Source organism: Sylvia atricapilla, chromosome 15, assembly GCF_009819655.1.
Source record: "Sylvia atricapilla isolate bSylAtr1 chromosome 15, bSylAtr1.pri, whole genome shotgun sequence".
NCBI lineage: Eukaryota > Metazoa > Chordata > Aves > Passeriformes > Sylviidae > Sylvia > Sylvia atricapilla.
The window spans coordinates 2,771,991-2,789,661 of record NC_089154.1 but is presented as its reverse complement, the minus strand read 5'-3'; the positions used below and the strand labels follow the sequence as shown (position 1 = coordinate 2,789,661).

Sequence of the window (17,671 nt, the reverse complement as noted above, 5' to 3'; positions counted from 1 at the left end):
TAAACTTCATTGTTCACTGGTATTTAGGGAACAAGAACATGTTTCCTACTTGGAATCAGGTGCAAGTAACAGAACACGATTTCAGAATTGTATACAGCTTGAGAGACTCACACATCAGAAAGCATCACATTTTACAGGTGCAGAAACTTGGCTACTGAGAAATTTATTCTTCCAAGGTGATGGAATAAATTGAAAGTCAGAGGAGAAACAGAGGTTAGAAAATAAGAGTTCCCCAACTCTGTATTCTTTATTCTGTTTAGACTTTGCTGATTCCCTTCTCAATAGCTGCAATTCTGCCTCATGTACAGAAACAAAAGAATTTTTGAGGTGTGTTAAGAGCTCCCAGGTGGAGTTGGGGAGCAGCTTGCTGTGCTGTTACTGTCACAGTTAATGTGTTGGTAAAAGAAAAGCAAAATATTGCTGTTGTGTGACCAGCTGCATCTTTCCTTAGAAGAAAACAATAAACCAGTTTAATTTGCTTAAATGATCACAAAGTATGAGTCATGAGAATAGTGGCAAGGTGACTAGTGCTCAGGTGTATAAAGGTTTCATAAAACTTCAGAAAGTCATTAAATGATTATATTTGGCATGATGCATAATGTCATAATTATTTTTATTCGTGTTTTATGGATTTATGATTTTTTGGGTGAAATTTCTGAGCACGTATTAATTGCTGTCAGTGGAAAAGGTTGATGTGTGATAATGGTGTCCTGGATAGGATGGAGGCAGGAAAGATGAAGTTACAGAAGTAAAATAATTGTGAGGTGCTGTGGCAATATTTAGGGATTGATTGATAACATGTACAGCCACTAACCACCTATAGTGTGCTGTGGTGGGCAAAATTTGGTTTATTTTTGAACACAACTGTTCATATGGCAAAATAAATATCTCCAGTACTGAGTGACAGATGTTGCTATAAAGAAAGCAGATGTGAATGACTTATTTTTTTACCAACACCAATAATTTCTCTTAATTGACCCATGTTACTGATGTGTTTAGCAGAGCACACATCCCTGACAGGAGGTTTAATTTGAAGTGAAGGCTCTTTCTCTCATATCCATGTGTGCCAGATGAGAGAAACTTCTCCATTTGTATGACAAACACTGCCGGTGCTTCTGGCTTGTGAGATGCTGCAGTCCTGGAGATTTCAGTCTTTATTCTCTGGCTTCAGGCAGATCCATCCTGTAAAGTATTATGGAGATGGTGATGCTGTCTTGCTCACCTTCTCCTGAGCAATCCTGATCAGTTGTTCAGCAAAGAGCTGCAACGCTCAGCTGAGCATTAGAGCTCGTGTTTGCTTGGTGCTGCACCAAACAGAGTGATCAGCCACAGGCTGATTGAGGATCCTGGATCCCAGAGGCTGCAGCAACCTTCAGAGAGTCCAAGAACTGGACTGGATTCTCTGGGACAGTGGTTATTGTTAGTTAGGGAGCTAATCCTGCATGAGGAGCCTGAAGTTTATTTTCAGGTCACACTGTTGTCTTCTCTCAGTTAAACGTATCTTTTCTTGCCTTTTGGATGTAATGTTATTAAGGAAACCATCCCTGTGTAGAATGATAGGATTGTTTTGGATATTAAATGACTGTTATTGCCTATACCCTGGTGTATTATGATGAAAAGCAGGTGCTTTGTTACTGAATCGTGCAATACACTGCAATTTTGTTTCAAAGATGTTTTTCAGCAGCTGCCATGTATTTCCACCTTAATTTTTCCTCTATTGTTGTCGTGTAAGAAAAAAAATTACTTGAGTGTGGGATATAAGCCACTGTGTTAGTCAAAGATTGCTTTGACTGAGCTTAAATATTGGAAGCTTTTCTTTGTGGCATTTTAAGACATTAAAGCCACTTATATTAATGCAATACCTCAAAATTCCTGCGGGGAAAAAAAATCCCCCTAATTTTTGAGAGGACTGTCTGTTCTAAGGCTTTTGTTACATTGATGTACAGTTGCCAATCACACTACAAAATTTTTCTTGTGAAAGGCTTCGCTGTTAATTTTATATATGTTTAGTTTTACTTGACAGCAAGCAAATTTGTGTCCTGGATAAAAATATTGTAGAACATTAGGCCTTTGGCATTAAAAAGGACACCCCTCTTCCAAAAAAAACCAAACCCCAAAACATGAGGGAAGTTGTACAGAGAAGCAAGAATTGCTAGTTAAAAGAAAATTAAAAGAATTTTGTTTATGGATGCATTTTAGAACAAAAAACCTCACATGGCTTTATTATATTATACTCCCTGCATGTTTGGTGTAGGAAGGGGTTTTTAAAGTGTGGTTTTTAAAATGAAATTCAGATGCTTTTGCTTATTTATAAGGTACATGGAGCTATGTGAAATTGTAAAATGTGATAGTTTTACTCTGTCTGCTTGGATGGGGTTAAGAAGCCCAGGCTGGCAATGTTTATCCATAAGCACTGGTTATTAATGATTACCTGCACCTCAGGGGCTGGTTCTAAATCAACATTTCTTCTTTTTTATTTTCCTAGAACAGCCATGCTCAGGGCTGTGTGATTGCTGCCTTCACATCTCAGGGTTCCTTGCCTGTGGTTCACTATTAGTGGTTTTATTATTGCCTTATTTGAGCACTGTTTGTAATGTAAGTTGTTTCATAAACAGTATTTTATTATTATTACTATACAGTAATGTTTCTATCAATCACAAAATAAATTCCTCAATACAGGTAAATCATCCGTGTAACTCAGCTACAAGAGCTCTAAAATTGCCTGTATTTCAAAATAATATTTTACTAAAAGATGGAAAAAAGCTTTTTCTAATAGCAAGTTATAAGAGAGCTGGTCTCTCTGTAGCACTGCCGGTGCTAAAATGGTTATTTAATTGCACATAGGCTGGACCTGAAAAATTTCAGACTTCTCTCTTAATTAAGTAAGAAATCTATTTCATTGTGAACTAGTGAAACCATACTTAATTAGAAAGAATTACAATACTCTGGAGCTGAATGGGAATGACACTTCCTTTGGTCTTGGAGCATCTTGTCAACCACAATGACTAGTAACAGATGTTTCAAGAAACAATACAAGAAACATGTGCTTTTTGATAAATATTTCTTCTTTGTGAATATTTCTTCAGACCCAGTAGCCCGGTTAAATATCCTTCTATTAGGTTCCAAATCAAAATTAACCATTGTTGAGATTAGTTTCTTGCGACAGAATGGTCACTTATCTGCCTCTCCTTCGCAGCAGCAGTTGATTGTCCAAGTTGAGGTTAATTTTGTTTCCTCTAAATACTTGTAGCAATACCCTCCCTCACTGCCTGCAGGCAGGACCAGCTTACAAATCTGTGTTTAACCAGAAACGGGGACTGATTCTTTCCCCCCTAAAGATTAATTTAAATCTAACTAATTTTACTCATCTTAGTGCTTTCGAGAACTACAAGAGCATTCCACCAGTGACCACCAGATGGAGTTTCTAAAACAGCTTTGATAAAGAAACACGAGAATTCATTTCAAAATGATCTTTTAAAGGTTTTGGTGACAAGAAACAGTGCAGAAATTCTACCGATTTCAGGATAAAATTTAGCTTACATTTGCAAATTGGAAGGGGCTAAAATGAGGCTCTTCAATTCACTTGGTAATCAGTAATTGTACTGGGTTTGCACAGCAAGGTTTGGAGAGCAGAGGCAGGGAGGAGCTACAGGGCTCCTGTGAGAAGCTGCCAGGAAACTTTTCCATGTCCAACAGATCCAATTCCAGCAGACCCCAAGGTGGACCTGCCACTGGCCAGGGCTGAGCCCATCAGTGCCACTGGCAGCACCTCTGGGATAATGTATTTGAGAAAAGGGGGGAAAGCATGCAAGTACTTTTTAAACTGGATAAAATGGATTAACTTCTGGTTGTAAATCTCGCTTTAAAGAACTTTTGATAAAAAGGGTTTTTAAAAGTATGTTTTTATATTTAATTCATAAATACTCTGATGAGAATCTTGTGTTCTAAAATCTTTTACTGCCGTATTTGTAATAATATGGAAATTCTGCCTGCTGCAGACTGAATATTTCTGACAATTCTTGTGCATGTAATTAGAAGTGCCAGTTCTTTACGAGGAAGAAATATAATGAAATCACATGGAATTTCAAGGGAAGAGAAGGACTTGGTGGAAAGAAAGTGGGATGACAAAGGAGATAATAGATCTGCTCTCCTGATGGAAAAGGAATCTAGTCAGCATATGTCAAAGTATTTTGATATATAATGGAAAACTTAAGGAATTGAACAGAAGAAACATTTCACACTTCAGATTTGTTGCCATGGCAGTCTGCACAGCTGGGCTTGTACCATTAGATTGCTTTCACTTGGAAAAAGCATTGCACAAGATACTCAAGAAATACACAAGAATTTGCTTATTAAGAGACTACATAAATTAATTTAGGAGCAGATGTTTAGGATTCATCAGTGCGTTGAGCACTTCACAGCTGCAGAAACTTAGGCAAGAATCAATTCCTCTCTGAGTCCTCAGTGAAAAGTGGAACTGAGAGTGGCACTTGGGCAGGTTCTGCTTTTCTTGGGTCTTACCAGTGCTGTGCTCCTGCAGTGAAGCTCACAAGGGCTCCAGCCTAGACACTGCTGCTTTCATTTTTATTAAGCAGTGATAAATGGGGCATTACCGATGCACATACCCACAGAAGAAAAAATGTAATTGAATCTTAGTTTTAAACAAGGGAAAAAAAAGGTGTTACTTCCTTCTGAGGTTTGTGGTAGCAGTGTGGTATTTTATTCACAACCTTGGGGGCTGTTCTCCTATTACATATTAGTTGAGTATTCTGTGAGTGATCCAGAATGTGGTTGACTTCTGTGATGTCTCTGTATTGACAGATAATGGCAGATTCAGGTGCCATGTCAGCCTGGTTTGTACTGGTGTAAACATCTTGACTTTGTTGCACCTGATCAACCCTTTTTACTTCCATTTATGGAGTTGTTCACTCTTCAGAAACCTGTGGGCTTGTGCACTTGCTGCTTGTTAACTAACTCTGTTCTCACTGAAGATCCTTCAGTCTGTGTTGTATATGAATAATCTTGAAAGTATAGCCAAGAAAACATTTCCATATGTGTAAGGTAAATGAACTGATCCATGGGGAGTAATCTTTTGGTTATGTGCAGTGGTTACTGCAATGAAAGTGTTATAAGGTATCTTAGATTCTTAAAAGCTGTGTTTCCTTTGGGATGCCGGAGGTGTGGATTTATTATGTTGTTCTGAGAACCAAGAGAACTTCTGCAGGAAGCTGATTGTGGCAGCACAAAGGAAAGGAAGTTGTCAGGATGTGGCCAGTGTTTGCATTGATCTCCAGGTGCACTGCTATTCTGCCTCATTAATTGCAGGATTCTTTATGTGGAAAAAAGGAGAGGTATGTGCCTTTTAGCTTTCACTCTCAGCCAACTTCATGCTGATGAATAATGAGATTTTAATAATGTCAAATTAAGGCCTGGAAATTTGACATCCAAGTCCTGCAATTTGTTATGAGTCAGTGAAGCCACATATATTTAACTTTGTATACAACAGGTTTTTATCAAGAAAGCAAAAAAAAAAAAAACAAAACAAAACACACATTTTATTGACCATGTACATTTGAACACATTTTATTGAGAATGTATTATGCGTCAATACTTCCTTCATGAAGCTTTCCAGAAAGTCCATTTCTGTAGTATTTTGACATGATATTGGAGTCCACATCTCTTCATTTTAATAGAACCAGGAATTTTCTAGTGGCTGATCACCTTCTTTTTTTTGACTGAAATTAAATCTTCAGAGACCAACAAAACTTGATTCTGAAATGTAAACTTTTGAAACTAGAACCTCTACTAAGCTGGTCAACCAGGACCTGTCTTGAGCTAGCTGTGTTAACAACTCAGATAGAAGCAGAGCATGTCATTTTTGTTAGTTCATTGATTTGACTTAATTAGCAGTTCAGCAAGAGGGCTGTAAGCCATACATCAATTCAAATATTAAGTTTAATTCTGTGAGAAAATAACACTGTTAATATGGCACTTAACTAGTGCTTACTTTCTAGTACACAGTATATACATACAGAAGCATACAATACACCTTCCTGTTCAGAGGTTTACATTTAAATGATACACTTTTAGAAATAATTTAATAAACTCTTTGCAGATTCTTTTTACATCAGTAGGCTGATTTTTATCTTGCATATATACAGTATTTTATTCATATCTATTTAAATGTGTAATAGATAAGCCTCTATTTACAGTCACCAGAAACCTTCAGGTATGTGAAATGGAAAGGCCCCATTCTTGAGAACTTTGTGTATTAAACATTTGTCCACAAAAGTTGATCCTAATTTATGATACCTTGTATTTCCTTAAGTATTTTACTGCACTTGCTCCTCTACTGTTCTTTACATAAATACTGCAAAGCTCTCTCTTTTTAGGGTACAGCTTTTTAAGAGAGACCAGGTGATGGATGCTGATTAAGTTCAGAATTTTCTTAGGAGAGCAGCGGCCAGGAAGATCCATGGCAATGCTGCTTTGAGGCAAATAATACATCAAATTAACTTTTCAAAGAGGTTGAGTGGATAGCAGTCTTGTTCATTAAATTATCCAAGTTGTTGTATCTGTGATTGCCATCACACTTAGTGTTTATCAAGGATACAGACAAACATCCGTAGCTCTGCTGCAGTAAAAAAGATCAGGAAAAAATGAGATTGGCTGCCCCATGGGTAAATTCCATAAAAATCTGTCTGTCTGCTTCTCTTAAACAGCAGCTTCCATTTTACTGCATCAATTTGTTTGTAACATCGAATCACTGAGTAAGATTTGGATCGTCGTGAAGGAGTCAGTGTGATAAAGTAAACGTGAGTGCAGAATGGTACCAAGTGTGCAAGACAGGCAGGGATGGGAGAGAAATGAAAGTTAAATCGTGCAGAGAAGTGAAAAATGATAAATTATACAAGAGCCATGATCTGAAACTGAGAATTTAACATGGAGAGAAAGGAACAGAAATAAAGGCAACGGTTCTTTCAGAGACAGAAAATAAGATGTCTTAAGAGAAGGAGGAAATGGAAGTCAGGAAGCAACATGGAAATTGAAATTGCACTTAAAGTTGCCTGCTCAGCTGCACTGTTCTGGCAGTGTCCCAGTTCTTCACAGCCTCTATCCACACCAGATAAGCCAGTTCCTCCCTGCTGGAACTCCTCCTGCATAATGGCACAGAATTTCTTCAACAGATTTTACGCGAGAGATTAAATGTGGTGCATTAAGAAACCTAATTTCCCTCAGATGGGAAGAAGGAGTCTCTTTTCTTGACAGCTGTAAGGAAAGATTTTGTTCTTAAGCACTTCTATGTGGAAGTGAGCTTGAATGCTGAAGATGTGTAGAAATTCACTAATATCTCTCAAGGTGGGCAAACCCAAGAAAGCAGCCAGTATCATGTATATCAGCATAGAGGCACGGTAAATGTGTGTGAGAGTTGGACACAGTGATAAGGAGCAGCTTCAGTCCTTAATGTGGTTTTCATCAACAGGCTAAAACTGGAAACACCACAGAAATAGATTATTTATTCTGTAAGCTTTAAGGGTTAAAAATATTCAGTGAAATATGAAAAGCTCTTTAAAAAATAAAGATTAATGGAAAGTCTTCCCCCAGGATTTTGGTATCTTAGAGATGCTTGTCTATGAAGAAGATAAGCAAAGGTGACTATAGGAAAAAATTGCTTGATGTGAAAATACCTGAAAGGTCTGTTCCTCACCTGCTTTTCACATAGAACTTTAGTAGGTCCTTTGCTGACACACTAGGATCAATTATCAGACAAGACTGTGCTCTAAGCAATGGGAAAGTTTCAGTTCTGGTCTTGCTCCATGACTTTTTCTCTTGAAAAGTCACATTTTTAATTATGTCACGTGGAATTTGAGTTGTGCTGTAACAGATTAAGCAATAAAATGATGCTGCAGCATGTATCAAGTGACAAAAATGCCTTGTGGCCCCACACCAGTGGGAGAATACCAGCTTCACTTGTACCCTCCTCCTGTCATTCATGCAACAGCAGCATGAGAACAGCTAGTTTTTGGATCAGTGCCTTGTAGTTTGTTGTAACTGTTTTATGTGCTTCCTGCAGCATGCCTGTGTGTCTCATATATTTCAAAAAATCACTAGAATTTGGTGATCTGGACTAGATTTCTTCATCCCTACTGTGAAACTAGACTACACTGTGTATCCAAGAGTCCCAATGGAAGGCTTTTTTGAGAGGTCAGCAAAGAGCTGTTGCTGACTGGGATTCCCCTACATTGAGGAATTTTTAATATGATTTCCAAACGTCCAGTGATGTCGTAGATTAAAGAGAGTTTAGTTTGTTTGTTGCAAACATATCCCTTGAAAATACAGAATGTTAATCATAAACATATTTATTTTTTAAGATAATTACTTGTTACATGAACATATGTGGACCATAACACTTAGCCAGACAATCATTACTAGTTAAATTCTGATTTAACTTTGTAAACCACTGTGTCCTTCATTTTAGTACGTGGAACAAACATCTCTAAGTTCCATCAGAATTAGTTAATAAATATTTCTGAATTCCTGAAATGTTTTAGGATACAAACAAAGCACTGGAAAATTAACACACATTTTTGTTATTTGTTGTAGCTAAAAGAAAAACCGTTTTACCATAGGTGTTAAAACAAATTAGTTTGTGTGAGAAAATAATTTCTGAAAAAAGTAAATTAGGCTTCTTTTAGAGGGGATTCAGTGATGGAGAAAGAAATTAAATAATTTAATTTATAATTAACATTTACTATTTGGACATGTATAATTGAGTAATATGATCTTCAGTAAAGATCATCTATATAATCTTCATTGAAAAATGCTATTTACTTCATCAAGGATAGCACTATCACTTCTTTGTACAGAAAACAAGGTAATACCTTTTTCTATACAAGATACAAGGTGCTGTGTCTTCAGTCAAGACTTCAATAAACTGCTTAGTGATTTCTTCAGACAGGAAGATCAGAGCCATGAAAACAGAGTTTATCCTTTGTCACCAGTTCAGTGCACTGAAGGTATCTGCTGTCACAGGTAATGCAGCACACAGGCCAGAGCCTCACACCACGTCAGCAAACAACTATTGGAAAATTAAGACTCTTGCATTCAGCTGCAATGGAAGCTCCTTCCAGCCTCTTGGTTGGGACTCTCAAATGTCTCTGAGTGCCAACACAGCAGCGTCACAGTCCCAGCACGGAGCGCCAGGGGTTGTGTCACACCTATGTCATGACCTGCTGTACAACTGTGCGCTCGTGAGAACACCCCTGGTTCCCACAGTGTATCTTTTTAAGCAAACGCCGTAATTTGTTGGGAAAGTTTTTGTTGATGTATCTGTAGAGCAGAGGCATGACAAAGCTGCTGGAGAAAGCCAGGAATTTTGACAAGATCGTGGCGAAGTGTAATATTTGAATGGAATTTACATCTGGAATTCTTCCTCGTAGGTTGGTAAACGTGCTTACCAAGAGAATAACATAATAGGGTGTCCACAGGGTGAACTGTGTGCAGACTGTGGCAATCAGAAGCCTGTGCACTGACGGATCCAGGCGCCCAGTGTCCTGGTCCAGCGGCGTGGCCTCCTTGCGGATCCGCAGGATCAGCGTCAGCGCATAGAGAACGGCGATGGCGGGCACAACGTACCCGATAAACACCATGATGGCATCTGCTGCCTCCTGGTTCTGCATCTTGGAACACTCGATGATTTTGGTGGACACGTGGTTGCAGACGTAGAAGAGCAGAGAGGAAAAGCTTGTGAGCATGGCACCGCCCCAGATGAACCCACAGACGTGTTTGGTGTTGTACACACTGGACATGTAAGTCCTGGGCAGGGCACGTTCGATGTAGTAGTCCAGACTGAGCAGCGTGGTAGAGTACATGATAACCAACGATGAGACGTTGAATAAAATAAGGAAGGTGATATAAACTTCATTGTTGGAATTCCAGATGGCCCATTTTGTATTGGTAAGACCCAGCAGGTACATCGGTGCCAGGGTGTTGATGATGAGGCCGGCGATGGCGATGTTGACAAAGTAAACATCTGGCATAGTCATAGTAGCTTTGTTGTAGAGGTTAACTAGGACCAGCAGGCCATTGTAACAAAGGCCAATTGGGAAACATATAATGAGGTAGAGCAGGGAAAAGATGGAAAGCACGAGGTCGAAGTCATGGCAGAGATGCTGGCCCTCACTGTTCTCAGTACTGTTGATTAAGGCTTCACAGCTCCACATAGTGATTTTAGCTTTTGTGTCTTCTTTGCTGGTTACCAGCTTTTCTGTAGAGAGAGAGAGATAATAAAAGTGTTGTTAAAATACTACATTGTAAATGAAATGCAAAGTACAGTGAAGAAAACATTTTGACCTTTAAGACTATATGCATCACATAACTGACGTTGTTAGTCTAGGAGAAACTATTAAACTGTTCTTAAAAATTTCATTAAACTAATATATGTCGTGCAGTTTTGATTTAAATGAAACTAGTGGCAAATTAGTTGATACAGGACACTCAACAGAAGTAAATTGTAAGCTATCATTAAATACTGATGTATATATGAATGCTAATGCAATTTTAAAAAAATTGTCAAACAGTACCTTGTATTTAGCTAAAAATACATAAGGGTAACTACTGAAGAGTGGAAGGGTATAAACTGAAACACAAATTTTCACAGTATGATGGAAAATAAAGATCTCCTAACATCTTGAAGATGTCCTAACATCTCCTAACATCTTAAATAACTTTAAAAAAAAAAAACGTTTCTTAGGAGGCACATCCAAGTCATTATGGTGGATGTGTACTGGATCACTGATATAATTGACAAAGACTAGAGAATACAGGGAAATGAGGTGTGGGGGGTTGGTTTTGTGGGGGTTTTTTTTCTTAAATAGGTCAGTTTGTATTCAGACTTCCAACCTTATAACCATTTAGTTTAGAAAAAAAACAATGGACCTCTGTAGTCCAGGGAACCTAATATCAGGGCAGCCTGACTTTCCAAAAAGGCAAGAATCAGCTATCATTTCCTCTCAGAATAGCTCGAATTCTTTAAAAGGTATGCTACTATCAGCAGTTGTGGTCCAGCCATCTTTGCTTTATCGTCAGTAGAGATAGCACTTTAACCGAAACCAAGTGAACTTCAAAGCAATCGTGTCAAGTCGCTTTCCAAAATGCAGAGACAAGAAACAATCTCTGAAATACAACTCAAAACAAGCAGGGCCTTAAAATGCTGCCTGTTATTCATGGCAGCCCATTCCAGGGACAGCACAGAGCTGGTGCAGCAGGTGATTTCCCGTGTCACGTACTCTGCCTGTCACACGCTGCCCTGGTTTTGTGTGCTTCTCTGTCAGCACCTATGGCAAAGTGTAAGTCCACGTACCTGGATTCTTTCCAGAGGGAGAGCAAGATTTAATCAATCCACAATAAACATTGTGCAATGAGAATGAATGCTACTAGACAACATGCTGTACTCCCTGAACCAGATGGCTAAATGGCACTGTGTGGGGTCTGTGAGCATATCCAGGTACGTGACTGCGTTGCCCTGGTGCTAATCCTTGGACTCTTCAGCCATACTACAAAGTTTGTCCCAAAACTGCATCAACTTCCATGTGTTATTTCCCACCGCAGTTGTTTTGTGTGCGTTTTTTTCTTCTAAATAACATAAGCTGAGCCAGAAATCAGGCTAAAAATACAGTCATTTTAGCTGGGCAAGCAAATTTTTATTTCACTGTCTCATGCTGGATTTCCTCAGCGAAGTGGCTTCTGTGGCAGCACCAGAAATTCTCTTGTTTTCAAAGGCTGTTTTCACCTTTGTAGGAAAACTTGACTTTTTTTGGTTCATTTTCTCCTGTCAGTTCTTTAGCTATACTGTTGTGTGTGAGTGAACAGTAAAATACCTTTATGTTGTCTTTCCATCCTCATTCTATTTTCGAGCACCGAAAACAACCCCGTTTGTTTTCAGGAAGCATCTGTTGTTTCAGGTTTTTAAGAAAGTAAAAAAACCCTGGTTTTTCACAGTTGAAGGGAACCAAAACTACATCTCATTGAACTGTTATGACTCGATTCAAGCAAAGCAGCAGACTGGAACTAGATATTGCAAATATGTGCATTCTGGTGAGTGCAAAGGTGACTAAGCAGAGGCACGGATACAATCACGTTATTCCATTATGTAGGTTTATCCTTAAGCATGTAGCTTTGATTACTCCAGACTGAATTACATCAGCCACTGAATAACTTGCCTGTATATTGTCTCAGAAGATCAACAGTCTGCTACCAGGCTTTGTATTTTACAGAGCTAGGGGCTGTCTGGTTTCGAAAGTGCTTTTAGTCATTACCCTTATTTTTTCTTTATATCCTCCTAAGTGCGGCTAAACACGACAATTCTATTTTAATGACAGAAATAGCAGGCAATTCATTGCATTAACCAGCAATCTTAGAAAAAGAACAATACCTCCGAAACAAGCGAAAACAAAACCTCAAATTAAAATACTTTCTCGAAAAACCTCCTTGATGACTTTTCTGCCAGGTGAGGCATTTCTGCCGCCGAAGCCGCACTCCCTGAGCTTGGTTCAGCGCTCACTTACCAGCGCCGGCCCCGCTCAGCATCCCTTGTGTCCGTGTCCGGGACAGGGACAGGGACACGGCTCTGCCGCCCTCTCCGAGCCCGGCAGCCTGGCTCCCGCTGACCCTTCCCCGCGCTGCCGGCGGCTCTGCAGCCCCAGGTCGCCTGTGTTGCATAAGTACAAGGCTGGCCGCAGCAGTCTCTTGTTTACAGCGGCCCGGCGCTGCCCCGCAGCCTCCGGCTCTCGGCGCGGGCTGGCGCTGGAGGCGCGGCCCCCCGTGCCCCCCGTGCCCCTCCGTGCCCCCCGTGCCCCCCGTGCCCCGCAGCCTCTCACCTTCAGTGGCCGTGTGCCGCTGGCCCCTGTCGCCCTCCCGGGGCAGCGAGGCGGCCGCCGGGCCCCGCCGTGCCTCCGCCGGGGCTCATGGTGCCGGCCCCGAGCCGCTGCCTGCGCTGCACTTGTTTGGCCTCGCTAAGTTACTCGCAAGTTTCTGCTTGGCTTGGCAGGCGCCTGGCCCCTCCCTTCCCCTGTTTACAGCCAGTTTCAAGAAGTGAGAGGTTGTGCTCGGAGCTGTCGGATCCGGTTGTAGTCCCCGCGTTTTGGATTTAGTGCTTAAAACCCATTGGGCGTGCGGGTTTGTTCTGGTTGTGTCATGGGCGCTGGGGTGCTGCAGGGACGCTGCAGAGCCCCTGCCGGTCCCTGCAAGCCAACAGCCTTCAGTCAAGAGCGTGGGTTTTATTTTTACCTCGGGATGAGAATATGTAGCTTTGAGGTTTCGTTTTCATAGGCCATATATCCTGAGCAATCGGTATTTAAAAATTCCCGTAGCACTAAGTGCACAGGTGCTGCTGGCAAACATAAACCAGCTTGTAAAAACTAGGTAGGAACAAACGTTTCTGAGCGTTTACTTTGAATTTGGAGATCGTTTTGGTGTTGTGAAAAGGTGTTACAACATAAGCCTCATTTTGTGAGGGTGTTATGAGTTCCATTCTGTTTCCTTTTTAAAAAAGTTGATTAATCTCGAGGATATTTGCATGTCACTTGCAGTTAATGGATGTGAATGTTTATATTTTCCACAACTTTAAAATGGATCACTTCTTGAAAGAGCTTTTGAACTGCAGATTGGTAATTTATCCCATAATGAATTTTGTACTGTGGTTGTTCCGTTGTTTATATGGAAACTCTTCAGACTAATGAAAAGTTACTACCTTTGAAGCATGTTTCCAACTGATACCACCAACCAAAACAGAGAGCTGCCTTTTTCAAAATAATTCATCTTATATTTAGAAATTCTGAATCTTTAGCAAATAAACACCAATGTAGCATCCCTTATTGGAAAAATAAGCAGGTGTTCATGAAATAAATACCGGAAAAACACTAAACCTGAGATTAGCTCAGTTGTTTAGAACATGATGCTAATAACACCAACATTGTGGGTTTGATCTCCACATGGGCCGTTTGCTTAACACTTGGATTAGATCCTTGTGGGTCCCTTCCAACTCAGAGTATTCTGTGAAGTCTAAAAATGGTCATCCAGTTTGTCTTGAGTTACTCTATCTGACCACAGTTTGTATTTAAAGGTTCATTACAAGGGTTGTAAAACCACTGCAGCTCCCAAACAGGAGAAGATTCCCCCGTCTCTGTTCCATGCATAGTCCACAGACAGAATTGTGTGTGTGCTGTGGATGTTACGTTACAGACTGTGGCATCACGTTTTTGGTGCTTCAGAACTTTAGAAGGCCTTTAATCATCCTAAATTCACCAGAGAAACAGCAAAGTAGGAAAGGTATTCATGCAGAAGCACTTTTAGAGTGCTCATACTTGGCCAAAAGCCAGTTTCCTACACTCCATTAAAGCTGAAGGTGGTTTTATTTAGATAACAGTGTCCATGAAGTACTTAAGAAAGAATTTCTTAGGACAAAGCACAAAAAGCTGAGAGCGCTTGGTGGCAAAGATTATTTTAGAAAAGATCCGTAAAACGAACTTTAAATAATGAGAAAAGAATAAAGTCCTGCTCAGTTGTATTACCGAGTCAGGCCTTTTCAGACATTTTCATTCATAATGCAGCACTAAGTTGCAGAGCAGGTTGGGTAAGAGTTTGAAGCATGACCGTTCTACGCTCGGATTATTTTATTTGACTTAAAAAACCAACCCTTCATCCAGCTGCAGCACTGTCTCTTTGCTCTGCCGATTTTTTTCTGTTTATACAATACATGGTTTGTCTACTTGCTTTATTATCATCTGTCTGTGACTTAGCTCTTACCTGCTTTATCTGACCTCTGAATGTGTTTTCACAAGCTGTGGTATCATTATAAAGTAATACCTAGTAAAGTACTTAGCTAATAAAGCTGTTGCCAACAGGGTAAGTCTCTAAACATGCCAAACACCTGTACCTTTGTCACGTCCCTTGAGTTCTCACAGGATTCTTAATTCCTACAAACTGAAACCTGGTGCTGCCTAGGGGAAGGCTGGGCCCTACACAGAGCTTTGTTGGGCAGCACAGATTTGCTTCAGATCTAGGCTGAGCAGACTAAAAATCATGGCCAGAACTGCTGTATGTATATATAAACCATGACTTAGATTGTCAGCTCCTCATCCGGGTTGAAAGGTGCTTTTTGAAAGTGTCACTGAATATTACTTATGGATTGAATGTTAAAACTTTAAATAGTGAATGATCAATATTTCTGGAAAATAGCAAACTTACAATTAGTTGTCCATCAAGGGAACACACTGAATTCTCAAGTGCTGGAGAACAAAGTGTCACATTGCTCTTACCTCTCAGTCTGGGTAACATGACATTTCTTTAGGCTTACTAGCTTATATACATACCATAGGGATTATGAAATTACTTGTAAGCTGGATATTCAGAAAAGTAAAACGGAATAGCTCAGGTTAGATGCAAGGGGGTAAAAATTCAGCAGTGCAGGCAAGTAGGTTTTGGACTGTACTTTTCTCATGCAGTTGCTGAGTTGCTGCTGTTTATAATGTAATGCTACAGCTCAGATAAAATGCTTTTAACATGAGTGGAGAAGAAAATCCTGCTTGATACTGAGAGCTAGGCTGAAAAACAGGTCCTTTCCAACCCTATCATTTATGTCTTTGTGGGGCAACCATTGACCAGTTTGGCAGGGCAAAGTTCATAATTGATACTGGTTCCATCTATAATGTGGTTAATTCAGTGCAATGTAAGGTGAAAGAAGGCACGATCAAACAACAGGGATAACTGATACAAAGTAGCATTGAATATAATAACCATATGTTGGATATTTTTAAATGCAAAAATCAAAAAGCAAGAGTAGGTCAGTTGAAAGAGAGGGAGCAAGGGGTTTGCCTCTCATGGTAAGTGAACTCATGGAAAAGCAGTCACCCAACCTTCTGGTCCTGCTGATTTCACCCTTCATTAGGCTCAGGTTTTGGTTTTCTAAACCCTTTCCCTTTGCTATATAACCTGCTTCAGTAGCAGCAAAACAATAATTAATAATTAAAATAAACCCAAGACTTTTCACTTATGTAGCCCAACTCTTGTCTACTCCTGCTTGAATCTGCACAATCTGAGTGCTGTGAACCCATTTCCAGCTCTATAGGTAATTGCCTTCCCTTGGACAAATGTTTTTCCTTTAGCATCCTTTCTATCCATGCATAAATTCTTATGTACATTTCCTGGTTTCTTAAAATACCCCTTGAGTTTCACATCTGCCTGGCCAATGTTTTCCTCTTTATCTCTCCCCATGACTCCCTTACAATTAACATTCCACCACCCATCATTATTTGCTCATATGACACACACACAAAGTATCATATCCAGCTTATGACAGGGCTTCCAAGCATGACAGACACACTTTCACTTCTACTTTGTGACTTTGCTGTAGGTCATCTCAGGCTGTTCTTTGGTATTTTGCAATAAAGATTGCATTCTCAAGAACTGTAAGGGTGCATTTCTGTTGCACATGGCACGAGTACAGAGATACCAGTGTTCCTGAAATCGGTCTTTGCATTTTGCTTTGGTTGCCCTTTGAGGTTGCTCTCAGCTTTTCCAGAAATTCTGAATATATGTTGTCTTCAGAGCTTCTTCCTGTGGGTCCCCCTGTCCCTTGCTGGGTGACCTTTGCTATTGTTCCATAGATGCTGGCAATCTCTGTCTCATTTGTTTATCCTCTCATTCTGTAAGCACCGCCTTTGTGATAAATCATCTGCACAGCGGCTACCTGGTGATTCAGATCCCACTTGTGCCCTGATAATCTGCTTACTGCCCTGGCCTCTTGGCAACCTGCTGAACAGATGCTTTTCCCCCCGTCCTGTTTTGACCTTTTGTTGTTTTTTGTAATTGTTATTATTATTCAATGTATAAATAACATGTAAAATTATTAACATAATACAATTATTAGCAATGTCAGCCGCACATGTGGTTTCTGTTTAGATTGTTCAGCTCTTTGGGAATCCGAGTTCATATAAGGCGATGTCAAAAGTAAATTGCAAATTGCTGCCACAGGTCACTAAGCATCAAGAAATGAATTCAAATGGGCTTTTTGTTTGGAAGGAGGAGGAAAACTTGATTTTAGTGTATGGCAACTGTTTTTTTAGGATGTGCCTATTCTCTAATAGGTAAGAACTGCAGATCTTTCTTCAGTTTTTAGAGTTCATAGAAGGTTGCTCAGAACATGTGTATCCATCAGAAATGAATAATTACATTTGCTTTAGTTTCTCTTTCTCCCTCTCAATTTCTAAGCAGCTTAAAGCTTATGAGAACAGATAATATAAGACCAATAAAGGACGACAAAAAAGATCAGCTACTCTGGAACCCATCATCAAAACTGCTGAGTGGTGTGTTCAAGAGCCCTTTAGATCTGCTGGACAGTGGCAATGTCGTGGTGCTCTGGAAGGTTGTAATAACCAACTCTACCATGGGGTAGAAGTTCTGTGGAGAGGAGACAGCCCAGCACTGCAGCCCCTAAAGATCTGCGTGGAAGGAATCCCTTGTTCACACACACATGCTGTCTGCCAGGCACATCTGCCACTCCAGACAAATCCTCCTTTCTCGTGCCGTTTATTCCTTTGTGGTGGAGCCTCTGGCAGGAGTTGGGTTGCCAGTGGCTGTGCCCTCCTGGCAGCTGCTGGGGAACAGCTGCACC

General features: G+C 40.2%; 2 protein-coding genes across 4 annotated transcripts in view; one reads left to right on the top strand and one right to left on the bottom strand.

The window, feature by feature from the left end:
- Positions 1-17,671, top strand: part of C15H7orf50 (chromosome 15 C7orf50 homolog) — a 123,263-nt gene that overhangs the window by 37,731 nt on the left and 67,861 nt on the right. The window lies entirely within an intron of this gene.
- GPR146 (G protein-coupled receptor 146) overlaps positions 5,568-17,671 on the bottom strand; it is a 48,732-nt gene continuing 36,628 nt past the window's right edge. The window contains exons 1-2 of one of the 2 annotated variants that reach the window (XM_066329711.1): positions 12,879-12,940; positions 5,568-10,267 (exon numbers count right to left, since the gene is read on the bottom strand). In XM_066329711.1, coding sequence (XP_066185808.1) covers positions 9,219-10,223 — 1,005 coding nt within the window. In that variant the 5' untranslated portion in view covers positions 10,224-10,267; positions 12,879-12,940 and the 3' untranslated portion in view covers positions 5,568-9,218. Of the gene's footprint in view, positions 10,268-12,878; positions 12,941-17,671 lie in introns of those variants that run through there. The other variant, XM_066329710.1, reaches the window with a different exon arrangement.